We start from the raw sequence: 27,304 nt of genomic DNA, 5'->3' as shown, positions 1-27,304 counted from the left end.
AGTGGGGTTTTATAGTGACACATTGGTGAAGATTAGTACACAACTGCAGGCAGATGCCCATGACTGATTCAATTGTTTGCACTGACACTCAAAATTGCTGTAATTGCAACTGAAGTGATACAAGCCATTGCAAAAATCAGACAAAGTGAAACCAACATTGTTCCTCAGAGATTTTTATTAGTTGAAACACAGAAACCTACAATGCACTGTTTTCTATTGGTATGAATTCACCACATCATATCCTTTTGCTATGCCTGCAATACTGTCCACAGTGATTTAATGTAAGATTTAACTGTCCACAGTGATTTAACAATGATTCAAAGACGTGAAGAAGATTCAAGAGGTTTAAAAACAGAACTTGCGCAGTAAAGACAATACATTCCATCCTCAATTGTTTATATTTTTTCTTAAAAAAATAAAAAGATAAAGCAGAAAATCATTTTTATAAAATCAAAACTTAACATGTTCCTAAAAAAATAATATTTCTAAGCCCTGTAAGCTCTGTGTGCCACTAGCATTGTTTCTTTCCTTTTTTTTTTTTCTCCCTGTAACTGCTTAACACCATTTCTGGTTCAAAGCTGGTATTTCTGAAGAGGAGTGACCATCTTCTGCAGCCTATGGATAAAGAGAAAATGGATGTTTAATACTAGGCAGTATCCAAAACCTCCCTGGGACGAGGTTACCTTGTAGCCTGTCAAACAAGTTCTCATGCAGTACTGAAGACTTCCTTCAGACTGCCTACACTACTGGTGGCTCAGTCCAAAGGAACTGAGATGATCCAAGTAGGAGTTGAAGATTTAACACATTCACTCCCCATCTGCACAAGAAAAGTGACTTTTGCAGACATATTTCACTGAAAACTGAAATCTCTTTGCAACATAACCCATATTGTGAAAGTATTTTTAGTGTCCTCATCCTGGACGCTGGAAAGCTTCCATTTAAGAGCTTGAGAGTGTGATTATATCTAATCCTGCCATATCAGCTTAGAAACAAGCACACCTCAAACCTTTACAGGAAAGGGAAAATGCCTGATTCTATCCTATATTCTCCTTTAGACCACCCTACAGTGATGGAAAAAAACATAATTGTTTCCCATGCAACTTCGCATCTATATACATGAATTCACTTATTTGATCAAATGGGACAGGGAAGAGGCAATGCAGCCATACCTGCAGCCAAACCTTTAACTCAATTTTGTGTTAATTTTGTTAAATAAAGGACATCATCTCCTCCCAATATTTACACTGGTATTAGACTTGCCAATACATTGGAGGAGAGATATCTAAATCAACAATGTATAGCATCAGAAAGGAGCGCTGAGAAATGAAAGGCAAGTGATTTACATGTCTCCAGTTACAGCACAGCGCTGGAGAAGGTCAAACGCCCAGACAAGTTTACTGTGGAGAGACTTGTCAGCTCTGATGCTTTGAACACGAGACTCACACCCCTGTCATACGCACACTGCCAGGGAAATACACCTTGGGCATTAGCAGCACAAAGGAGACTCTCACCGGGAGTCGGAGACAAGCAGGCAACTGGATGTAAGGTCTGAGTAAGAGCGAGGCCACGGCACTGCCCAGTCCTGTGCTCAGGGAGGGAGCGTGCCCTGGGCAGAGCTCTGCGTGGAAAGGGAGCCCTCTGCACCCTGTGCGTGCAGCCCAGCTACTTGTGCCTACTTAGAACCTGTGCCCTGTTTCTGGTGGTGGTTGTCTACATTACACCAGGCAGAAGGTGGGCTGGTACAAGGTGCTCAGTGAAAAAGCTAGAGGGAGAGCACTCTTGCAAATGCTGTAGGTGCCAAGCAGTGCCTCCTGAGTGGGAGGCTGTGGTCACACCACAGCGCTGCTGTGGGCATGGCACCCTAAAAAACAGGCCTGGCACCCTAAAAGACAGGCCTGGTAAAGTGCCCAAGAAAAGGCACTTCCTCTCTAACCCAGGCAAGACAGAGGAACAATTTATTGCAAAAGGCCAACAAAACAAGACATCACTGCCCTCAATGGATTGATTAGTGTTTGGATACCCAACCAAGTTCAGAACAGAATGCACCATTAAAATCACTTCTAGTTTCAGGCCAAAAGAGGAATAAACATTAGTCCCATTCGACAAACTAAGGCAGGGACATCAGCTGAACCTAGATGCCATACAGTGAGCAAGGGCTTAAATACAAAGTCCCTCTTCATATGTGTAGCCCCCTTCACACATGTATGTGCTGACCCTTACATTTCAGAAATCTGGCATCTGAAACCTCGATCTTACCTTCTTTTACGGAAGCTGTCTGAAGAACTCAAGAACCTCCTTACACCCCATAGCCTCTGCCTGTGAATAGAAACATGAATAAATCCCGCCATCCTGTGCACCAGGACATGCAAATACTTACTTGTGGGAAGTAAGAATGTGTTACCACAATATAATTAAAATCCAATTTAAATTTTAATTCCTCTGACATAGATGAGAAAGTTCTGGCTCCAATGATTTATTACTTCAGAACAGCACCAGACTTGAGTTCGCAACATGCTCGAATCTGGTTTACAGTCTCCAAAGCAGCATTTACTTTTCCCAAACTAATATTATCTGACAGCGTGCATTACTACCCACAAAGTTGGAGCACCATATGGAGTACAGCCATATGTACACTTACTACTTGTTGGGGATTTTTGCCATCATAGCCAGTTTGCGTCAGGTCTGCACCAGCTAGGTACCAGGCATTCAACCCATCCACTTCACCTTTAGCTGCAAGACTGGAAAAAAAAGAGCAATTAAAGCGGTTTTAAGTCTCTCATTCCATTTCATGGTACACCTGTGTACTGTCAGGAAGCTCAGCGAGCAAATGCTGAACAGGAACAGTCTCAACATGGCTGCCAGGATAGAGAGGTGAGTAAAGGAACACTATTACAACAGCTTTGAATAGCTGAGCAAGCAACACAGCTTGATGAATCAGTTCCTTAAATTAATAGGGCTGTGCTATAAGTACTTACAACAGGCCAGTTTCACATAGTGGGTGTGACTATGACCAAAGGGGAAAAAAAGTCATGCAGTTTCATATTTCACAACACAGTATTTATCTCATGAAATGAGTTGGGGGGAGGGCAGTGGCTACATCCTGATGCAGCTGAAGAAGTGAGAGCACAGGCTGATGTGCTAGCAATCGGTGTGCCTTATTTAAAACCTCTAAGACCCCTTCACAAGCACACACAGCTATATTTGATATCAGAAGTTATGACAGCCTGCACATACACAAAAGCATGCCTGTCCGTACCAAACCTGTAGAGCTGGAGTCTAGCTGAGCTGACAGCACGGCTGCAAGGGCTACATTGAGTTTTCTCAACGTATGAGCACGTCAGGCTTCAGAACTGCGCACAACTCCTTGCTCTGTACGAGTCGATTGTTTGAGCAGAACTACCCTGATAATCATCAAGTGAGCCTGCATCTCATTATGAAAAGGAAAGCGCCCCCAGACTTACGAAGTTCACCATTAGCTGCCTTAAACACTGCTCGCCGTGGAGGAACGGCGTGTTTCTGGCAGCAAGGCTGGAGGACGGTGGCAGGCTCTGTGTATGACAGACGAGCAAGGCAGACCTGATGGAGATCAGGGGAGGAAGGAAGATGCAAGGGGCAGTCCGTCAGGTACACCTATAGAAGGAAGCCTGAAAGCAAGTCTGCAACACTCAGTTCTCTGCTAGGCTGAAATCACTTCTGCTGTTGATTAAATCTCTTAAGCACCTGAAAAAATTTTTTCAGGGGAGTGGAAGCCTCTAATTGCAGCAGCCTGAGGAGAAAGTCAGAGAGCAGCTTTTGCTCACAGCAGTCCCAGAGGTTGGGCAGGAAAAGGGAAAGCAAATGGTCTTCGTATTCTTCCATGCAACCCTACCAGTCCTAAGGCAGGACCACAGACCCACAGCTGGGGCTGCAGGGGACAGGGATGTGGCAGTGGGCTTTTAGTGAGGTCAAACTGTGGATCAGTCTGCTATCGTGAAGAAAAGGGTCAATAAATCATTAATGAAAAATGCTATTACAAAAAAGGCCCCTCAGAAGCCAAGAGAAAACAGAGGAAGCAAGGGCAGTCTAAGAGGAAGCTCAGTGGGAAGCCCTCAAGGAAACTGCAGGAAAAAGTAAGTGTTAGTAAAGAAGTATAAGCATTAGTAAAGTGGGGAAGAAATTGCTTAGCAGCCACTTCTGAACTCGGAGAAAAGTCTCTTGATGTTGAAAGTGAAATGTCCCAGAATTATGGAACAAACAAAATGCTGAGCAAGTGAGTTATAAGTATCTCAAGCACTGGACAGGAAAACACTGCATTTGCCAAACAGAATCTCACCCTTCAGCCACGTGCAAAGTAGAAACCATTCTGGACAAAGACAGGAATGTTTAGAAATACTACCAACCTACATACCCAGGGCAATTCAGCTAGCATCACTGTAAGCAACAAAGAAGGACTATTGCATTGAAAATTAAATGCCTAGTAGTAATTTTGACTAGTGGTCAAAAACATGAAGTGGTCTATTTCCGTGATATTAGAGCAACCCAAATATGCAGAATTATCCTCAAATTTGCAGCAAGAATTCACTGATGAAGTTAAAAAAGTATTCTCTGGGGACTGTGGCCCAGAGAACAAACAATGATGCAGCCTGCTAGAAAATTTAGATACAACCATAAATAGAAGATACCTGCTATTCACTAAGTTGATTATACTCAATAACACCATGAAACATTTTCTCCAACTCCTGATCTCCATAGCGAAGCCAAATGAAGCTGTATTTCCTTCACACTCTGTAAGTGTACTTTGTATAGCCAAACATACATATATTCGAAGCAGCTGCTTCTCAAGCTCCTAAGGTGACCAGGAAAGGGCCACGGCCCTGGTTCCTGCTGTGCACCTATGTGGGAGACTGTTCCCCTCTCACCCCAAATACACAGCGCCATGCCAAGTCTTCATTAAAGCTTCTGTACATGCATGTACTCCACCCTTCTGTTTGGAAGATGAACGCTGTTTTTGCATTAAAATTATTATCATTAATACAAGTTTAAAATATTCCAAAACCTCAAATGTTTATTATCAGAACAATAGCTTTGAACAACACGAAATCGTGCCATACAGACACAGAGTGTACGACAGTCCCTCAAATGCTGTAACAAACTGCATCAGAAGCACTTTTTGTTTAAAGCCCCTGTGCTCTCTTGTCGGACACCCCACTGTCAGCCAGCCAAACAGGTTCTGCACAGGGCACGATGGCTAAGTGAGGGGCCAATTTATTTGCAGAGGAATGTAATTCTTGAAGCCACTCCTCTCATCTTCTTGACAGATGGAAACAATGCAAACTAAAGGTTTAGTTTTGTCCTATTACCTGCAGTGCCCTGGGAAGCACATATTTTAGCTGAATGGTATTATCCAGTCTCCTCTGAGCATATTATGGCATCTGAAACACTCCAGCTAGTATCGCTCTGTTTCAGAATTACTGAAGGGACAGAGTCCAGTTCCTATACAGAATGCACATCAGCTTTACCGAGACCTTACAGTTTTGAGAACAATCTGCAGCACTGGCTGGCCCCTGTAATGTTGTCATGGTTTCCTGACAACTCCTGAAATAGAGGCTGGGATTCAGGGATTTTTTGTTGTTGTTTGTATTTGAGAGGAAAAGAAGAAATGAAGCAAAAACAACCAGTAATTTTAGGATATTACTACAAATTTCTCACAATTTTCAGAGTATCCCATCATTCAGGACCATTAAGAAAAACACAAAATCAGGCACCTATTTTCCTTATCATTAAAACATCTTATCTGTTAAATGTAGCTGTATGGCTGTATGGAAAAACACCTTAATAAAGGATAATATCCTCTTACAATTAACTATAGAGATGGTGAGCACTTTTTCAACAGTTTTGGGGTTAAGCCTATTTGTGTATTTGATTTACATATTTTTGAGAAAGGCGCTAGAGTAGAAAATGTTCCCATATAAGTGAAAAGAGGATTTTCATAAAATAAAAATTATGCACTATGTGCAGCTTTATTCTCAAATCAAAACAGACCTTGTTCTATTTCCTCTTTACCCTTCCTCAGTGAAAGTGATTGGAAAAAACAGAGCGTGTTTTCTTCTAGTTCACATATTCCCACAATATTAACTTATTTTGGAGCCCTCTTGAGTTATTGGTGCTGTGGTACAGAGTTGATACTTAATTTTATCATTTCACTCATTTCCTCATTGTTAGTCTAGCACAGAAAGACTCAAATGTCATTTGCCAGGGACCCAGCTATTCCTTGGAAGTTATTTCCACACTGTTTTCCATTCTGAGAGTCTCTTCTGGAAAATCATTACCCTTCAACTCAATTTTAGGGCCCCACCTTACCATGTATCACATTTACCTGCAGAGTATTGCTCCGGTGTTCTCCAAGTCATGTTTTGAAAGGTGCGCTCCCGTTTCTCGTAATAAATTGATCACTTGTGTGTGCCTTTATGAAAGAAATAGAAAACAAAGAGAACTATCTTGACATGGATGTTTTTGTTTGCTTTTTTTTTTTTTTCTCCCTTAAATCCAATGTTAGTCATGTACACAAACAGCCAGTGAAAGTTCTCATGTGGTATTTGCCACCACCACAGAAACAATGAGTCTTCTCCAAGGTGATAGATGTAGTAAGCAGATTTGCTGTCACTTGCAAAAACCACTCACATACTGAGTTCACAGAAGTGCTAAGTTCAGCTCTAAAATGGAAAGGGATGTACCCCCTTCTCTTCAAAATTATTATTATTATTATTATTAATTTAGCACCAGCTTAATCTAACATTTGAAATACTGGTGATTGAAACCCCAAAAAACAGTGAAATTATTCATTCAGTAACACCATTCCTGTATTTTACAAAATACAATACCCAGCTATATTACTGTTTTAAATGACCTCTAAGTCTTGCAAGAAAGCAATGTATCTTTAGGTTACTGTGTAAGCTAATCGTGTTTTTATGGCTTCAGAATTGTGGAAAGCATCTTACAAACCTCCTGCAGAAGCATGTTTTTCCCTAGCCCCTTTCTCCCACTAACTTTGTTAGATGTTTTGACCTGTAGTCTTTAGGATGCCTGCCTTCTTTCCTTTCCTTTGAGATAAATGGACAAACAGATAACTATGCACGACTAGCCAACTTCTATTTCTTACATGCTTTGGATAGAAAATAACATGACAGACAAAATTATTTTCAAAATACATTTTTCACAAGGGATCTAGTGAAAGGTTTAGAACTAGGTTCTAAAAGGACTTGTCAGTCTGCTCCTCTGCTAAACAAGTATCTAGTTCACAGATTCAAAAGTGTATTTTTTTTTCCCCAGAAAGAGCATGATGACATCAGTAGATCAGGAGTAGTTTCACATTTCCTCTTTCAATTAAGTTACCATACCGTAACACTTCAAAATGAAGAATTAGGCTTTAGGATTAAATTAGGATTAAAATGAATAATTGGAGCTTCACAAGGAACCACCTAAAGACTCATCTGTATTAATTCAAAAAATAAAAAATAAAAAAAATAATCTCACCTACATGTTCAGCTTCATCACTTGCATTTTCTTTTCATTTTAGAACTGAACTAAACTACTTATCTAATCCCATTGCTTCTCTTTAGGAAACTGCATCTTGAACTAGAAGTTACTTTAAAGTTATCCAGATTAAGCCTATGTAAGCTTGTATGTCTAATGTAAGATCTTACTTTACAAATTAAAACCCCAAACTGTACAGATGCTGTAATAATCATTTTGCTTTTCCAAACATAGGTTATCTACTCTACCAGACATATTTTTTTAAACATACTTCATTTCAATTGACAGCAATAAATAAATAAATGTATCTTTGTTTCATGCCAAAGCATTGCTGGAACAGCACATGCTGCAAGTTTGTTCAGTTATCTAAAATATTTTCTCAGGAGGGTCCCTTGCAATGTGTCTAGTCATCCACAAGTATCTCCTTGAGAAAGCAAATAATGGCACTGCATTCTATTTTTCAGTCTGCAGTGGAGAATGAATTCTACATACGTGAATTTTTTAGAACAATAATTAGCTGAAAATTAATCTGACTAAAGTAGATTAAAGTTCAGAACTGAGCATGGATAGCATCTGCTTACTCTCCAACAACCGCCACAGATTATTCCTCATTTCCCACCTTATATCTCAGCATGAAAGTAGTGCTTCTTAAAATAAAAGCTATGCTCCCTTTTATCTTTTTGTCCTGTCCTATAGCAAGATAGGTAATGTTTAGAGGTATCTTCCCTCAGTTCCAGCAAAGAGTCAGGAATTACTTTTCCATTATTCTAACCATTTACTCCTCACTGGCAGGAAGAGAACATCCAGAGTGCACTTCATGTCCCCCTGTGCTCCACAGCCACTACTGCTCTGAATGGCACCCTGTAAGTTTATGATACAAGCAGATCTGGAGGCATTTTTGCAAATTTAAATTAGAAAAGAAGTGGTTTAAAGTAAAATAAATCTTTAAGGACTGAAAATACCTGTTTATAATAAATGCTTACAACACAACATTTATAAATAGAAGTATAATGTCTCGAGGACTGGGAATCATTTAAAATCGTGCTTCTTGGTATGGTGGGAAGAAGAGGAAGTGTTGTATATCACTGCTGGTTAAGGGGAGGGTAAAAGACATCTTGTTTAAGGGAAAGAATTAATAGAGACAAATAGTAATGGGAACTTAAAAATGTTAAATTTAGTACTGTGACTAGGAAGAGCAGATCTGTCCAAGAAAGCAAGCCGACCACCTCTCACATTCCCATCACTCAGTGTGAAAACTATGCAGGAGGTAAGCTGCACAACAGCTCATTTCTACTTTCATCCAAATGGTATCGAAATGGTATCCAAACAGAATCGTTCACAAAAAAATTAAGCCCTGTCCAGAGTACCACTTCTGTCTTACTCCTACCCACAAGAGCATTATTCATATTTTGAGAGGCTGGCAGTGAATTTTCTCATACGTCTTATGCACATGAGAGATTTGTCTTCAGATGTTGTTTCTTCAGGTGCTGCTCCACTATGGCTTTACCAAAGCCTCAGATGGACCAGTTTAGCTGATCTGTAGTTCAGCTGACGTCATGAGACATAAACTTCTTGGGAACAGTTCAAATGCAATTCCCTTTCTACCATGACGACACAGACCCAACAGCAGAGCAACTGTTGAATAATCAGAGCTCACGGTCTGAGGAGAGGCCCATGTCACCACGTTAACCTGGGGTGCACAGCTGCTTGTCCAGTCTAGCCTCATCTGATAAGCAAAGCCACAAGGACACATGTCACCTGCAAACTATTCCCAACTCTTCCCTTTTCTTAGCTCCTTCTGTTACATAACCATGGCTCTTGGTTGGACATAGCCTATAGAAACAATGCTATTTTGCATATGTTACTTAAAAGTTAGCCTTACTACTGACTTGATTTGCTCTATGAAGGACAGAAAAAGAGAAAAAAGTGTTTCTAGTGTCTTCCCCTCCTGTGACTGTACTACTGATAACATTGGAGATTAAATAAAAGAAAAATGTAAACTAATATTTTAATGGCTCAAGAACAAAATAAACATTTTAGTGCGGTCTTCAAATATCCATTCCTATGGCTCAAACTTGAGTTCCAGACAAAGACACCAGAACTTCTGCCATCTCACGAGCGCTCTGGATTTACAGTGACCGTGGTGCTGTACAGTACATATCATCTGAAGCCTTGACTTGGCAGACACTTAGAAAAGTGAATCAACTTCAAAAGGGATGAATCACACATGTGAAATGAGCACACATGTAAGAGTCTGTAGGATTGGGGCCTTAGGGTGTACACCTTCCACCAACTCTCTTTAAAGAAATGCAGGTGTAATGTATATCCAAACTTGACGGGCTTCATTCTTCTTAATGCTTGCTTCCCTAGCAACTGCAAGGGTTATGGCAGGATGAGCTTAGTTTCACTTGTTCACTTTTCTGCACGGTATCAGTAGGAACTGTACGCTCAAATAATGTAAGGACAAACTTCAGCGTACTTCTGGAATTGTTAATGTTTAGATTTTCACTCTGTCTTATATTTCCTGAAGTAATGTAAATGTAACCTTGCAAAATATCAAGTATTTAAATTCTTATTTATGTGGGAGGTAATTTTACTACCTCTAATCTGATGTTCTCACAGCAGTACACCAGCAACTCCCCTTTTTCAACCTTTTACCACTGTACTGTAAGTAAATGGAAGTGCTTTTACTACACAAAATATACACAATTTTTATTCAAGACATTTACCTGCTTAGAAGAGTTTCTGTTATTAAAAAAATATTATTCTATTGTTTTGAAAATGAATTATCCCTTGAGGGTACTCTAAGAAGTTAAAGGAATGCTACTAATTTTGATATGTCAAGCAACTGGCCTAAATTAACAGTGGTCTGTTTAACTTCATGCATAAAGTGAATGAGACTACACGCAAATTGCATAGTTACAAAGGAAAAAGCGGAAATGTACTTTATTTCTTATTTAGAAAGGGACTCCACATTTTACAATCTAAAGAAATAAAGAGTCACTTAGAGTCAAAAATATTAAGAGATTGCCTTTGGTATAGATCAAGTTGCTAGTCTGTAAGTGACAGTGCTATGTTAAGAAGCTTTTAAGAAGACGTAACTCCTGATCGTCTTTACAAATTATTAAACGGAAAACAGAAATCAGTCATCGTTATACAAATTTGCATGCTAGGTTAAGAGGCAAACCACTGAGCAATGTCACATGGAAAATTGAAAGAAACTATGTTTAAGATGAGTAGATTCTGTACTGCAATTATATTCCAATTAAACAAATATTAATTCTCAGAAAATGGGATTAACCTGATGCAATATTCAGTAAAATTGAGAAAGTCACAATATGAAACAATTTAAAACATTGACTTCTCGTTAAAGTCAGTTTCCCTCCCTTCCTCCTCTGCCATACAGTACATTGCATCAGGATAATCTCTTCACTTTCAGCACGCAACTGTTTAATAAACAAAATTTAAATATTTCTGTACCTTAAATCTTTTAGTGGGTATCTAATTACACACATATAAAGCTGTCTAATCTTTACCAACCTCCTTTGTGTGCTTATCAGGGTGAAAATGTAGTGTGAGTACACAGCAGATCATAAATTCAAATTTATGAGATGAGTTCTAAGTCAACCCTTCCTCTCATTCCGACAGTAGAAACAAAAAGAGAAACTGAAAATGGTTATGGTGCAGTTTCCTTTTACAATTCCCCATATCAAAATGTGCGTGCAGTTTTAAAGAGCTTAAGAGTCATAGTAGGAGTCTAATATAGGAGTGGCAATGCTGAGGAATCCAAACAACAAGCTCATGTGAAATTCCTCAGGCAGTAGTTGGGTGCGGTAAAAAAAAGAGTAGGTGCTTGATTTGCAGGAACATCTAATGGTATCTAATGCTTTAGCATTTTCTCACATTGGACTAGAGCCACCTCTATTCAGCTATGAGGTTATTTGTTTGATTTGCTGTTGGGCTTGTTTTTGCTTTAAGACTTTCAGGGTTTGCCACTGAAGGGCTTATATGCTCTTAAGATAAAGCAACAACTGCACAGCCATAGGACCATGCAGGAGGTATGGCGATAGCACAGTTTGGCCAGACAGAACTTCAAATCTCAAGCTAATAGGACCTGTTGAATTTTCTACATTTGGTGTTTGAGACAGGAAAAAAATATATATATTTTTGCAGCCAATGCAAAAACAGGCTTGTCAGACCTCCCAGGTATCAAACTCCAGCCTGAAAGACCAGGTGAACTTGTCAGCATTAGAAAGCTGAAGAAATATCTGGGGAAATAGCTGAAGAAATATCCTTTATGGAAAAAACCTTCTCTCCTGCCATCACACAGACTGAACGTGAGATAAGGAGCTGAAAGTGGATCAAAGAAACAAGGAGAGACTAGAGCATGCAGCTTCTAACATGTTGGAAGACCAATGGCTCTACGAATCCCCAGGCTACATAAACTGTTTTAAAATTAAACTTTTGTTAACTGATAACTTTTATATTCTGTGCCATGACCATTCCTTAAGACTACACAACATGGAAAAGACCAATAAATTGCATGTCCACGACTACCATTCAAGAGTTGTTGACATTCAGAACAACAGGAAGAGGAAATCCACAAAACAGGCAGAGCCACACAGCCATCCCATATAATTATGAGTGGGCGGAAGAGAAAAATCAAAAAAGTAGTCACCCAACAAGAGAGTCAGGCAAGCATAGGTGGAAGGGAAAGATTAAGACATATCAACCTACCAGTATATTTTCTGCCAATTGAAACAGTCTGGTTTCCCCTTGATGGGAAAGGGGAGGGCAGAAAGAAAACAGACAGCCCTGGATCCTACACTTGCATTTCTAACAGTCAAAATGAGTATTCAGTTTGGCTCTGTTTTATAAGGAAGCCTCATAACAAAGAGTGGAGTCCTGGAATTATGGACAAAGACTTGGCGGGAAGGCAGCAATAAGTTACCTTATGCTAAATTTTTGCATGCGTACAAAGTTTTTTGCTTTCATTTCATGTTATTTCAAAAACACTTTTAATTTAGGCTAGTCACATCCTTTGAAACAGAGCTGTTTTGTGTTACTTTAACTTCTGTCATTTACATATGACTGCCGAGATAAAACAATACCAAAAAACAGGGGTGGACTTTAAATCAAAACTGATATAAGGTTTGTAAACTTTACATGAAGTGGTAAATAAATTATTTTCTTACCTGAACTTGATTGCATTCATCAGTGGGGTAGATCCATATCTGTCTCTAGCATAAACAGTTGCACCAGATGTCAACAAATACTCAACTAATGACAAATGGCCTTCAGAGGCTGCAATATGAAGTGGAGTTCGACCATCGTAGTCTTCACAGCTCAAGTTTCCACCCTAAAAAAGGACAGATCTTTCACATGCTAAAAAGATACTGGCTGCACATTTGATCATTGGTACAACAAACCACAAGTTGTTGTCCCACCAAAATATTAAGCTTGTCAAGCTTCCAGTGTTGATTTTACCACCAATACAGATATTTATTTTGCCTTCCATACGTTCTCCCCCCCCCAAATATTATCCCATTACAGCCCCTTCAGATAGGCTCTTTACTGCAGTACACCATACAGCAGCTTTGTGCCTAGAATCTGCTAATTTTACTTGTCTTAGTTTATTGATATTTTCAAGATACGTCTATCCTTTTTCTAGACCTATTATCAAAGCCTCAAAAGTAGAGTTAAAGCTAGGAAAAGACAAAACAAAGAGGTGTAGAAGATGATACAGGGAAATAACTATTTCTTTTTTCAGGTATAAGCCAAGCTAGAGCTATCAGGAGAGCCAAAATCCTGATTTAGCACTGCACTATGTTTCACTTAAACATAATTTTCAAATTCTTTTTTTTTTTTTTAATCATGACAAATTTACATTCAAAAGTTGGATACTATGAATATGCATAAAGAAAGTTAAATGAAAGAAAGCAGCATAAACCATTTTAAAGTGTTCCAAAGTTAGCAGATAAGAACTTGCATATTAATCCACCCGTATTTTCACAGTTCAAAAGAAAATGTAAACAGCTGAGAACCAGATAGGGGAAAGAACATACCAGTTTTGAAAGGCAGAGACTGAGATGCCTAGAAACCAATTCTATTAGTCAAAGTACCTTGACTTACATAGTTGCTTCCCAGCTTCCTCGTATCACTTACAGCTATATTTAAAAATTAAAGTTTTGTACAAACAGTTAATTTTACATTACCATTTCTGCTATGGCTCTTATTGCATCTATGTCACCCAGTTTCGCTGCAGCACAAGCCAGAAGTGGAATTAATGCATCTCTTACAGCTTCTAACTCCTGAGAAACAAATAAAAGTAAACATTTAAAATCAGCCTTGCCTCTAATATAATTGATGTCCAAGTTATAACAACACTGCCTTTGCACTTCCAGGTGAAGTTTCCAAATTACTCATTTGGATATTTAAAACTGGTAGCATTAATTCTTGGAAGGAAAGAAGTCTCATGCTTATTTTACATTTTGTAGGTCTCCCATCCACAAAGATTTATCTTCCTCCCTAGCAACACTACAATTACCTGGTATTAATACCAGTTAAGTGCACATACTAATTACCATCTCTGCAGCGCCAGAGTTATACATCACTACAGGACGAGAAACAAGGCTGGTAGGAGTTGGAGAAGATTCTATCGTCCATTATCCTCAAGACTGCAACAACTTTATTCATGCGAATCCCCAAATATTTGTTTAACCTGTACTTCCAAACCTCTACTGCCAAGCCCCACAGACCCACTAAATAACCTCACAGTTCTTATACTAAAGAACCATGAATTCAGTATTCATACAGCTACTAAAAATCCCATCTTCCCTGACACTGAGGCAAGAGAAAGGCAAATGCTTTTATCTTAAAACCAGTACTATAGCTTCTGATTTTCCATCTGGGAGAGACTAATATTAAAAAGCACAAATTATCTTCGTGTAATGCTTCCCTAGTATCATCCTTCTATGTCTGCACATACAATTAAGCTGTTTCACCCCTTATTATTTGGCTTGCTACAAACTGTCAATACATTTGACCACAAAAACACACAGCACTTTTTCATATCACTGATACCCTGAATTACAGCAACTGTCTGAGGCTTGCTATTGTAGCCAGCCAGCCAAGAAAATAAACTCAAGATGGGTCTACAAAGAAAAAAAAAAAAAAAGATAATATGTTTTTAATTAAAAACATTTTAATGCTATGCTTGTCATTGTGTCCTTTCTTTCTACCCCAATTGCCTAGCTGGGACGCTCAGTACTAAAAAAAAATAAGAATAAAAAAGGTCTAATGTTTCAATTTTCTTTCAGCTTTGTTGCTCATTTTTAAGCTAGGTTCATTTAACTGAATTTAGCATTTACATGAGTTTGGTTTTAAATATTTAAGTATATACCTCCTTGCAGCTGATACTTAGAGATCTGGCAATCGCTTGAATAAACTTGCTATCTCTCAGAGAGATCTTGGCTCCTGTGGGTACAACAGTCATTTCTCCTCTTAGATTCTCACTCAGCATCTGAAAAGCAAGCAATCAAATCCTTTGTTAGCAGAGGAAAAATATGGTAGCAGTCTAATAAAAAAATCTTAGGATCGAGTTAGAAAATTGTTCGGAGGAATTATGGAAACTAATTGAACGCAGACAAAAGATTAAAGAAATAGTTACTGTGCCATGAAGACAGCAAGTATAAAAAGACAAAAGGAAGAAAAAGGGACGGGGAAATAAAACTTTCTTCTAAAGCAATGAAACAAAAATAAGCACATAACAAAACTCCTCCAATTTTTAGAGTATGCAGACAAACTTCCCTAGTGGGGTAAGCTGCAGCCTACTTAAAAACAGAAAGATAGCAAGTAATTAGCAGAGTAAAGCTGAAGAACAGAATATTTGGAAATGCTGCCTTTGCCAGCATTTCCAAAACTCAGTACTCCAACACAGACTGTTTATTTAGGTCTCAAAGAGCCCAGTGCTGCCTGTGGACAGTCATTTATTTCAACTGATTTTCAAATAGCTCCATTAGCTCTGATTTTGTTAAAATTTGGCCATAGAGCCTGTTTTAAAAGCAGAGGGTTTACTGTAGTACTAATTATTTGATATTAAAGCAGGTGTGTAACAGTTTGCAGGGTGGGTTCATCCAATACAACCAGAAAAAAAAAAGGAAAAAAAAAAAAAAAAGGACAGCTAATTAATGTGCAGAAATTGCTTGAACACAGTAATAAATTAAAATACTCTAAAAGATGGGTTATGTGAAATCCGGAGAACAGAGAAAGAAGCCATTCGTTAAGAAAAAGCAACTGGTTTCCTCAGTTTTGACAATTTTACATACTGGCACTCTTTCATTACAGGTTGCTGATGCAGGTATAAAGCACAGTTATTTCAATTAGAATTTTAAAAAGCAGGATTGTGAAAGTTTGCACGAAACAGATGTGATGTTGGAAGGAGGAATGCCCGAGGTTTACTTATGTCTAGGCATGCCCTTTATTTAAAAAAAAAAACAAAAAAACTCTCAAGCGCTGACAACACTATAGCTGTCTGCTGGAAGAGTCCCATCACATACGTGTAACTCGCTCAGAGGATACCAACTGCTTTTAGAGTTTGACAGGTTGAGATCATCGCTTTGCACAGGTAACCTTAGCAATTGGCACCTGTGCTAAATGAGCCCAATGCAGAAACCCTGTGTGCCTTACTCAGTCCTACCAGCTCTGCAGCCATTTGCATGTGTCTGGGGGCAAATTCCTTGCTTCTCTGTATTGAAAGAGAATCCTAAAATAACCACGCCAGCTTCAGGAGAGCTTCCGTCTCTTGGGAGACTATTGTTTGGTGATATGCTTAGCTGAAGATATTGCCACAGACAACATATTTCCAGGCTTTCTTCTTCTCCTGGTCTCTACCACTCATTCCTGCCCGAGCAACGTCGCATGCTGCTCCCTTAGTTGTGCCAACACAATGGTTGGTGGGTCTGCAGTGTGAGTCAAATGAGGAAATCAATCCTGCCTAACTTCAAGAAATTGTAAAAGTTATTTTGTTTTTTAAGCCATATAAAGGAGCTGCCAGCACTACCTCACAACACTGTGTAACACATTACAAAGGACAGCGTGTGAAGATACAGGTATACCTTGTGCCAGTGGTACATAAAATATAATGTCACCAAGTCCTCATTTGAGTAATTCAGCTACCTCACCTTGGCAAACTGAATCTCAAATTTAGTTTTAACCCATACACTAGGCAGGAAGCCAGCCGGAAAGTTTCTCCAGTCACAGGTCAAATGATCCTCTGTGCAAGCAGATTAAAGTCTGTGTTAAAAAAGAGGCTAGTATATGTATATTCCAGGGTCAGTGAGTGTACCAAGGGGGCACCAGTAAAGAGCCCGGGTTTCTAAAGTATATATACACAAACACATGCAATACCACAACTCACAACATTATGCTGCCTGTTAAGCATGTTCTTGCACAGAATATGTTCTTGCCATCCTCACAAAAAAAAACACATAGCCCCTCCTCCTCTAATTTTTCAGAGCAAAGGCTTTAGCAAACAACTGAAAGCACAGAGTCTGAAACTGTTTGTAACCACAGTAAGTGGTACTTCCAGTCAACCCACTTAGGATCACAGGTATCCTAACATGTTAGTCTCAGAGCTCCTACTGGTTGGAAGCTATTGAGCATGAAATTAAGATCAAATTTGTCTCAATTTTAATAAAAACAAAACACCATCATAAGATACACATGTGCATGCGGTGCTTAAGTCTAGAGAGTGACTCATCGTGATGTCATCTCCCAAAGTGTCAGGGTTATGATTTCACTGCATACAAACACAGAAACACATGCATTCCTGCAGACTGCTGTTCTTCTATCTAATTCAAAGTTGTATGCTCTTTGTATAAAGGAACTGTAGGGGAAAATGGCTTTATTAAACACCGATAAACAGAAAGAACAACGTTAAAGGGATTAAGATTTTAAAATCAGTTATAATTGGTTCTTAAAATAATCCTCTATTTTTGATGCATTTATAAAATATCTCTCTCACACTGACACAAGTAGTGGTGTAAAGGAGGAGGCTGCAGGTACCATATATTTTCAGAATTAGCTTTCTGTGAATGAGTCCTGGATCTTTACCAGACTAAGTAAGATCAATGACAAGATCTTTGCTGACATCAGTAGGGTTAGGATTCTGTCTCCCTTATGGATTTCCACATATGGGCTTTTAGTACGGAAATGCCCAGGGTTGACTACTGCATTTTTGTGGCTTGGTTATGGTCTTCAATTGATTTATGCAGAGAATTCCTTTCTTTCCCAATCTATGTATGTTTATTTGCCTAACACTATTTTCCATAAGGAAAAAAACAAACAAGCATGTGACATTCACTTTATGGCTCTGGAACCAATTGCTTTTAAATGCAAGGAAGAAGCTCAAGGCATTCAGCTGAGCAGAAGTTAGCACAGCAGATGAGAAAGTTAAAGGCTTTCAAGGTCACACTGACATATTTACCTGTCTCTTCTCCTCCCAGCTAAGCTTACGCTTGCTAAGTGTGTATGACAGTTTAGTTAAGGCTGCCTCTGGTGTCATATCACCTCCAGGAATTACTCCAACATCAGCGAGAGTCTGAAAAAAAAGAAATGATGACTCCAATTAGCATAGCATTCAAAAATACTCGTGTGTACAAAAAACACACATGAGTGATATGTAGCAACACAGAATACAGTATGCAGCTATGCCTCCACTCTCTTATTTGTACTCCCACCTGTGATTTCTGTAATTTTAGCCATCAAATACTGGGCAAATACTAGAGCCAGATGAATAAAGCTGACTTGTACTTAAAATTCCTCTTCATGCAGGAACATGGAAGAATTCAACCAAACACTTGCCACGGTCACTCGCCGTGCTCAAACGGAAAGGTTACCGGTCTGTATCCAGCTATCTGCAGAGCTGCCAGATTACCTGTACTGAAAAGCTGCAGTTACTCCATTTTAACCCGGTGGCGTTTTGAACATTGCCAAGTAGGCTGTTCTCACTCAGACATATTTACCATTCTTTTATGGGGCATAACTTTGGATGAACTCCAGCACTACTGCGTGCTCACAGCAGGAGTACTTTCATATCCTTTCAGACTGCACTAGTAGTATATGATGGAGAACATAAAACTTAAATACGCACTTTACCCAGTTCTGACGAGAAAAGCTAAGAGAGATGATTCAATATTTTAAACTGATCTTTCTGGTAGTAAAAAGCAGAAGCATCTTTGCTATGGTCAGCAAGCTTCATAAGTGTAGAGCAAAGACAAAGCAGATTTCAGATCTTCAGATAAATTGTACCTGGGCAAACATTCAGACTTCCCTAAACTACAGACCATCATCTTAGTTATTACGTGATGCCTCACAGTTAAGCATCTTTTAGTAGGTTCTTTACACTGATTTACTTTTAAATGCCTTGCATGTAATTTTCAGCTTTGAAACTTGTAGTAACTTAACTAATATTTTTAGCAAAATACAGCGACTTAATCGGCATGTTAACCACCTCTGAGAGCCCCAGAGTAACATTTTTAAAAGTCACACGCAAAAAAAAATATAGAGACAGAAGGTGAGAAATACTTAGGGCTTTTTCAGTGGGCTTGGGAGAGAGAAGGAGGAAAGGATTTCCTAGTTTCCTTCCTATGCCTGAAGTCCCCTCAATTACAAGTTTCTGCTATGCAGATGGCTCAGAGGCCACACATTCAGTTAATTAAAACAAATACTTCAAGGGAAACCAGGGACTCAGCTCACCCACTGGACTAGCATGAATGAGTAAAAAATGGCCTAGCCACATGCAAAGACCTGTGAAAGACTTCATTTAAAGAATGAATATATATATATATTTAGTTAACATTACAGCAAGTTTCCAGCATTCATCCAAACTTCCTCCATTGAGCATTTCCTTATGAAATTGAGAAGGCAATGAAAGAACAAGAATGAAATAATTTTGCAGGACTTGGCTCTGTCAGTGGCATCTCAAAAGATGCCGAGAAAATAGGACAGCCTCCATCAGTGGATGCTGAAGCAACATAATACATACTCCACATAAAAGATGGATGCCAGAAGTGAACACATTTCAACACAGCATTACAGTGGTTTACTAAGACAAATGCTAGTGACCTGAGTAGAACAACAGTCTAGATTAAAGTGCAAAAAGCCATTTTTAGAGTTGTCCACTTTGAGAATTTTTTACCTGGAGCCGAGTTGTTTGTTGTTTTTTTTCCCTCCCATATACTTCAATAATTTATTTGAAGCAGAAGATCACATAAAACCTAGGCTTCATTTTCATGTTTTCAAATACAAGCTTGGTGTCTTTATTGACTTAACTGCTTTCTTTCTGTGTGAACTGTTTTATATAATCCATGTATTCCTATTTTTATTTGCTACAGAGCATGAGATCTCTGCAGAAGTTGATACTTCTCAAAACACCCCCATTAAGTTAGGCAAAATTTTAGCAACACTCAAATGACTGCTCATTTCACAATACAGCAACTTAGAATACTGAATAGGTGAACAAAACATGAAAATCACCTTTGCTTTCTGCTAAAAACAGACTATATGATCTTGAAACAAATACAATCTAAAGCTGTATCAAAACCAATGTTAAAATAGGCAGGTTTCAGCACCAATTTAGAGGATCTACGTTTGTCTTGCAATCGATGGCAAGACCAACCAACAACAAGAGCAGTCAATTAAGAAGCTCTGCCAGACGGGTGGTTGCTCCCAACACAAACAGGTGTCTAAAAGAGGGGGATGAGTCACCCTCTGGCAGCGCTTCTTGGATGTTTAATGGCTGGTCTTTTTATAAAGGCCAGTTAAACCAGCTTCCTTCACACCACCACATGCAACATGCACTCTCATATGGCTTTGAGCTCTTATTAGTCTTAGTGATGTCATGTCTTAATACACAATTAAGAAACTCACTACAAAATGTCCCGAATATTAAGAGCATTTACACAAAGTCTGCTTTAAGCTGGCTGAGTTAAACACAATTGATTTCCATTCTGCCAGACAGATGCTTCCTTACTTACTATTCTCCCAGTTCCTCTATGAATTCAGTTGCACTTCTAGTCAAATAAAACAATGATATTTGGAATATTGCTTGGAATTGCAGGCTTTCCTCATGTTCCCGTATTTTAACTAAGTAACTCCTAGCCTATCAAATACTACTCTATTTGATCATCTGATCCACAAGCTAGATTCTAGCTCAGTGAATGCCTTCAGGAGGGACTCTAACAATCTAATGCAAGGTATCCTGGAGAGCTACACACCACAGGAGCAAGCAGACAGTGATTTGGTATTTTAGCTGACTATTTAGACCATTCAGACTAGGAGTAGCAATATTATGTTTGCAGATGTATTTAAATGCTTCCAGCCTAAGATTTTTCTGGTATAGTTATTTTACGAACAATATCTTCAGTTTAACAAATTTGGTTTTATACACCGGGATTACTAGACTTATACAATCAAGTTGTATCAGTGAAATGTTTCCTTACACAGCAGTAGAGTCTGAAATCATTGCACAACCCTCACCTGCCCTGTTGCATAGACTGTTGTAACAGACCCTCGTAAGCACTGGGTGCAGTTTAGAATCACTACTTTTCGTCCAGTTGCTTTCTTGAGTTCCTCTAGCAGGTCTTCTCTGTTATTTGGGGCATTGCCAGTTCCATATGTTTCAAGTACAATGCCCTCAATTGGAGGCTGAAGAAATGCTTTTACCTGTTTGAAAACAAGACAGGAAACTGAGACAAAGGATGCATTCATGTCACATTAAGATTTTCACATACAGCACAGTTTTAAAAAATGGGCTATTCCCGTTATAAGGATCTGATGTCTTACAGTCTTCTCATGCTCTTCTGTACATCCTATTAACAGTAACAGATTATAGAATAACTTTTGAGAGTTATTGAGAAATTGAGAATTTCACTCTTTAGTTTCCTTTAAATTCCTGGAGGGATAGGCTTTAAAATAAACTATTTTCCAGTCATGACCTTAGTGTGAGAAAGGATGCTATTGTTTAAGTGCCATTAACAGGCTACATGGTTGCACCATGGAGGAACAAAAGGGTAGATTTACACTTACAAAATAAATACAGAATTATTAATTCAGATTAGAACACACACCCCTGCCCAGATTTGTTATTTCAGCAAAGAGTTTTGCAAACAAACATCTGCCTAAGAGACTCTCTCACCTTTCAGGAAAGAACATTCTAATGAAACATGGAATTTTTTAACTCAAAAAATAATTGGTTTAACTGAAGGTATTTAAAAAAAAAAAAGTAATAATTCATTCTGGGACAACTATTAGTTATTAGCTATTGTGCCTCAGTGTAAGAAAATGCCTTGCAAATTTCTCTTTCTAGAAATATGTATTTTAAACAACCTAGATGTTTCATTGCTGATTACATATGCTAAATGCAATACGCTGTAAGCCCCCCTGAGACTAACTATGCAGTTGGAGTTTTATTGCAAATATACCACCCCTCTGCCTTCCCATCTGTTCATATTCACCTAAAAAGAATAGTAATATAATTGAGGAGTGCTGCTTAAACTACTGGATTCAATTTAAGATGGCAACAGCCATGAAAGACCCGTCAATTTAATGGAACTGGTATTAGAGAAAAATTTAAAGACAAATCTACCTAAAACCATAGCTCCGTGAAACTATTTGTAAAGGCTCAGAGCAGCAAAATCCCACTTTGAATCTTCAACTCTGTATGAATACTGAGGATCACGCATCAGTGTGAGATAAAATGAACCTTGAAAAAGAAGCTTGAGCTGTAGGTCACCTCCACCTTATTATGTATTCTTTAATATTTAATATACACCTTAATATTATGTATTCTTTGGCAAGTTATCTAATAATATGCCTTAATATGCGGCAAGAAAGCATTTCCACAGTCATCGTAGCCTATACCTCTGTAGAAAAGTACACTTGAGCTATTTATGAGACCTTATAAGAAATTAATTTTAAGTTCCAAAGCCCAGACAGTTTAGATAAAAGGTATTTTAAAAGCTTTTATCAATAGTTTATGGTGTATGAAAATAGTCTCTGAATGCTCTGATATTACAGAAAATGTTTATCAGAAGAAGACAGATACTTTCCCTTCCCCACAAAAACCCAACCACTGGTACTACTGCAATGTAGCTTTCCTACTACAGCTTCCTAATCAAGTATTTGAGAATCACTTCATCTACTTCCAAAACTAAGTGGTGTCACTTACAGCAGCAGCAGTGATTCCTGGGAAGATTCGCAGAAGCCCAACGTTCCTGTTCATATTGGTGTGAACTCGAAATTTCTTTTTGGTATTGGCTCTCCACACTGTTTCCCAGTTTACTGTTAAAGAGAAATTGTATTTTAAATGTAATATTAAAGACATAATATTAAGTACCTTGGTAGCACCTCATACTTAGGGCATTACTTTAAGAAATGTTTCTTATATAGGAGACTCATGAAAGATGATGGTTTTTTTTAAAGAGGAAATGAAGGCCCATTTAAGATGGCAGCCTAAGCAGCTGATCTAACACACTTTATTTATTAGGTGCCACAAAATATGACTTCAAGGACGTATGCAGGTCAGACTCAACTGACCTGCGTATATTTTAGCTTTAATTCCAAAAGAGTATACATTCCGAGATAAAACAGTATTACTCATCAATATTTCTGAGTTAGTGCCCTTCAAATAGATGTTTAACAAATATACTTGTTTCAATTTAATAGTATTTTATAGCTAAGACTTCCAAAATGAATATTTTATTTCAATAACCATTAGTGAATATATACTACAACCTCTTCAAAAGAAAATCCTGATAGCAGTAAAAACCATTGGAGTGCATGACCCAACTGGTTCACAATGCTGACCATGTCCCGTTAGTGTCCACTCTCCCAGTCCAAAGTGCTCAGCAAGTCTCCAGCACCAGGCTGTTATGCACATCTGGCATAGGCAATCCGCTGACTTGACACATGGATCAGAACTTACTGTTACCTAGCTGGACTGATACCAGCCCGGATTAACGTTTAGAAAGCAGACCTTCATCTTCTTAGACAAGAAATATGACAAATGCAGTTACTGTTGCTGCTAATCACCTCCTGAGTTTATTATGTAGTTACTAATGATTAAATAAAATAGCAAGGATTCAATTAACTCTGATTATACATTTAGAGCCAGAAGCCAGCTGTTTAACTAATAGTTTGTTTGTGCTGCATTATTAGAAGCCAAGTCATGCATTATTGATTTCAAAATTTTACTACTTCAGTGTAGGAGCCCAGTGTTGGTAGTGCAGGCGTCTGTTACAAGTACATGAAAGAAGTTTTACAAACAGCAGCCAACAGCCCAGAGCATCATGTTTCAATGGAAGTAGACCTTACTGTGTAGCTCATCATGATCTAAGCTTTTTAGATTTTGGAGAAACCTCCAAGCAGCAAGACAGATAAAAGACCTGAGTGCATACTACTGATGTGTTCTCAGCCATGTGAAGAGTTACTCACACCAATTACTGTTGCCATCAGCAGACAGCCATTTCCAAGAAAATTCAGAGTACATTTAAAAACCTGCATTGAAGCTTACTCCATTGTTCCATTATCAGAGATACCAAAAACAGTATAATCCATAAAGTCAGGACAGAAAATAGCAGTCACCTGGAAGACTTTGCGAACTTTCCCTTTTTGTGGTGCCTGTAAACATCTACAGCCTCTGTATGTTCCTTCTAAAAACTATCATGCATTGCAGTTGGCTTGGCACCCTGTTTACCCTATCCACCCCAGTTCAGCACATGGATTCCTAATGCTCTGGCAAACAGAGAATAGAAATACAGACAGCTTCCACCATGTGTTTGTGAGAAGCATGGTTCTGAAATCACCTGGCTGGATTTAGTAGTTGCCCAAGTAGGTCTAAAAGGCCTCCAAGAGCTTTCCAGAGAATGTTATGAGAACTGCAGGAGACAAATGGGTAAGTGCACAAAGCCATGTGTTTGTTCTACTTGAGGTTCATAGGACTGGCTAAGCACATTCACCCAGGAGCATAGTGCTTTAAGAAGCAACAGTGTCTGGCAATACATTAAATCCTTCCAACTTTCCAACAGATTAATTCTTTAAAAGCAGCCTCCTCTGTGAGAAGGGATGGCAATAAAATTGTATCAGTTTCTTTATCCTCCATAACCTAGGAGTCCCTGCCAAAACTTTATAAATGCGTACTACTAAGTTTGGCAACTGCTAGCATCCCTAAGTCTTTAACATACTTGAAGAATGAACTGAGGAAACCTGCCTTGGCATGGTTGACTAAGATATTGCCAAAAGTAGAAGACCAAGGCGAGAGATCAGAGGATAGGTTCAGAAATCCAGGCCTGTACCTGTACACTTGGAGTACACTCTACCAAATAACACATCATCTTCAAGATAAATATAATGCATTCAGACACAGTACAGTGATGCAATTCCAAACTATATTAAAAAAAAAAAAAAAAAAAAAAAAAAAAAAAAAAAGAAGAACTAGAGATCGTCCCTGAGTTAATATTCTCTTGGTCATGAATCTCCTCAGCCTGCATAATGTGCACAGTACTGCAGACTCACTGCACTGAATAAACCAGTTGTTCTGCAGCCTTTGGCTGTAGTGTGCAGCAATCTGTTTTGTTAAAGAAAAAAATCATCTCAGGCATCACTAACAGTTCTTAAGAAACTCATACAAACAAGTTAAGTACAAAAAGTTCTATGTGTTGGTGTTTAACATTTTCTTCTGTGGATAAGAGTGACTAATTAGGGATATACAGGTTAGGCACAACAGAAAACAGTCACCTGTCCTGACTTGGATGGGCCATGCTTATGAAGAGTTTAAGTTATATAGTGTGCTGTGTTATGTAAATACAGATACAAAGCTAGGGAACAAAACTAAGTTAGCAACTGGTCCTGCACAGCAGAAAGTTCCTAAAGCAATGTTACGTTAAACAGAAAGGTAATAGCTATTTACATACCGTATTGAAAGTGGCTTGGGATAGAAAAGGTTGCATTATTCAAGGACATTATATTCAAGAAATTAAGGCTTTTTGTTTATTTTCCCAAACAAAACAATCACCTAAACGATACTCCGCTATTCCCAATCTCTCCCTCCCTCCCAAGCACTACAGCTTTTCAAAGTACAGGTCAGAACAACAAATTTGAAAGGGAGGTATATACCTAGGTCACAAAGTAAACTCTTTCAGGTTTGAATCCTCTGAAGCCTGCCTAGCTTTTGTTCTCCTCCTGAGCCTCACAGAAGCAACTTTGCAATCACTGGAGAGGCAGCTTCAGCCTCCTGAGGATACTGGGCAAAGTAGAGCTAAGAAAAAACACTGGCATCCTTCACATCCCAGGGTTAAACAGGGAGGCAGCAAAGAAACATCCCAGAGTATTTTTCATTCAAGAAAAAAAAAAATAGTACAACTATACAGAGTCCTTATCTTATTCAGCTTTATTCACACACACACACAACTATGGTGATAGGGTTAGTACGGAAAGAAAAAATCAACCTAACTGAAAAATAAAATAGAAAAGAGAACAAGAAACTCAACAGTCTAGAAAGCAGCAAGGAAGTTTTTTTTCTTTTTTTTTTTTTTTTTTTTTTAAGAGTGCCTATGCCACAATGCAGGTTTCAACTTATAATGGGAGAGCTATAACTAAGAGCGACACCTCCCTTAGGAGTGGTGACTGAACTCCGAGTTATGAAATCAAACAAGAAATACAGCTTTTCTTGATTGCAGAGCTCCACACAAACAGCAACACTTTCTTCTCATCTCTCTCTGCTGGGCTACTGGCGAGCCGTACCATTATATAAGCTGCCCCAGCGTTCATTAGAATTCACTGCGACAGCCAAGGGGTGGGGAGCAGAGGCCAACCTATGGGTGGAAATTTCTGAAGGAGGCAAGCAAACATAGACCCCCTTTTTTGGCAGTTTATTATAAAACAATTGACACACGCCTTTTGAAATGAATATTTAAATTGAACGGTATCACTGCAAGAACCAACATGCCTGCTTACTAGGGGGAAAAACAAACCAAGAGCACTTCAGTAAGCAGAGCTGACATTTGCCTTAATGCTTAAATGACTTGGGTTTTTTGCTATAAATAACCAGCACTGCCAACCAAGACACAGACTTGGCCAGTGACAAATAGCTTCTCTTTAATAGGACTGGTGGACAGATGAGATCTAAAGGGCCTTCTAACCTGCTACTGCTGTACCCCATTTGCATATACAGTCACACGGGCTCTTTTCATCCCCTACAAAAGTTATGGGTCTAATCATATGGTCCTGTACATATGCACCACTCCCAGAAGTTACATGCATGTGTGATGAAGAAAGTCCAGCCAAGGTAACAAAGCAAGTTTCATATTTGCTTCATTAAGAAGACAACAGAGAAGAGAGGATAGTAATCAGTTATGAAATATACTGAGACTATTTACACATTTCAAGTGAAAGAGACTTCCTTGTCTCTCCTGTTCTCAAAACATGAGAGAAATACAATAAAGCATTTCAATTCATAAGCTTTATGATTTTAGAAATTTTGTTTTTCATTCCTATATTGTCCACTTCATGTTTTGTGATCCTGCTGCAAAAGCCCTTCCCGTCGAAATTGGGTTTCCTATTTGTCTGAGGAGTTTGCTAGAATTTTCACTTCTTACAAGAGCTTTGTGTGCTAAATTTAAAGTCTTAAGGAAGCTGCCACACTTGCCAGTCTAAAACTGGAAAACAGGTCTCCTAGGTGCTGGCAACACAGTTAAGGTCTGGCAGAGAGCACAGCCAGTTGATGGGATCAGTA

The 27,304-nt window shown here is 38.7% G+C and overlaps 1 protein-coding gene across 1 annotated transcript in view; it reads right to left on the bottom strand.

Moving 5' to 3' along the window:
* Positions 1 to 301: 301 nt before the first annotated feature.
* ASPG (asparaginase) overlaps positions 302 to 27,304 on the bottom strand; it is a gene marked incomplete at its 5' end in the record, with an annotated part of 44,964 nt that continues 17,961 nt past the window's right edge. Inside the window, 10 exons of the mRNA XM_084288004.1 lie at positions 302 to 615; positions 2,257 to 2,316; positions 2,639 to 2,738; positions 6,356 to 6,442; positions 12,708 to 12,871; positions 13,728 to 13,823; positions 14,915 to 15,034; positions 17,999 to 18,112; positions 21,052 to 21,237; positions 22,742 to 22,854. Coding sequence (XP_084144130.1) covers positions 2,263 to 2,316; positions 2,639 to 2,738; positions 6,356 to 6,442; positions 12,708 to 12,871; positions 13,728 to 13,823; positions 14,915 to 15,034; positions 17,999 to 18,112; positions 21,052 to 21,237; positions 22,742 to 22,854 — 1,034 coding nt within the window. The 3' untranslated portion in view covers positions 302 to 615; positions 2,257 to 2,262. The remainder of the gene's footprint in view (positions 616 to 2,256; positions 2,317 to 2,638; positions 2,739 to 6,355; positions 6,443 to 12,707; positions 12,872 to 13,727; positions 13,824 to 14,914; positions 15,035 to 17,998; positions 18,113 to 21,051; positions 21,238 to 22,741; positions 22,855 to 27,304) is intronic.

The sequence above is a fragment of the Netta rufina genome (assembly GCF_964035555.1).
Source record: "Netta rufina genome assembly, chromosome: 5".
NCBI classification, from domain to species: Eukaryota; Metazoa; Chordata; class Aves; order Anseriformes; family Anatidae; genus Netta; species Netta rufina.
Note: the sequence above shows the minus strand (reverse complement) of the source record. Positions and strands in the feature narration are given on the sequence as shown.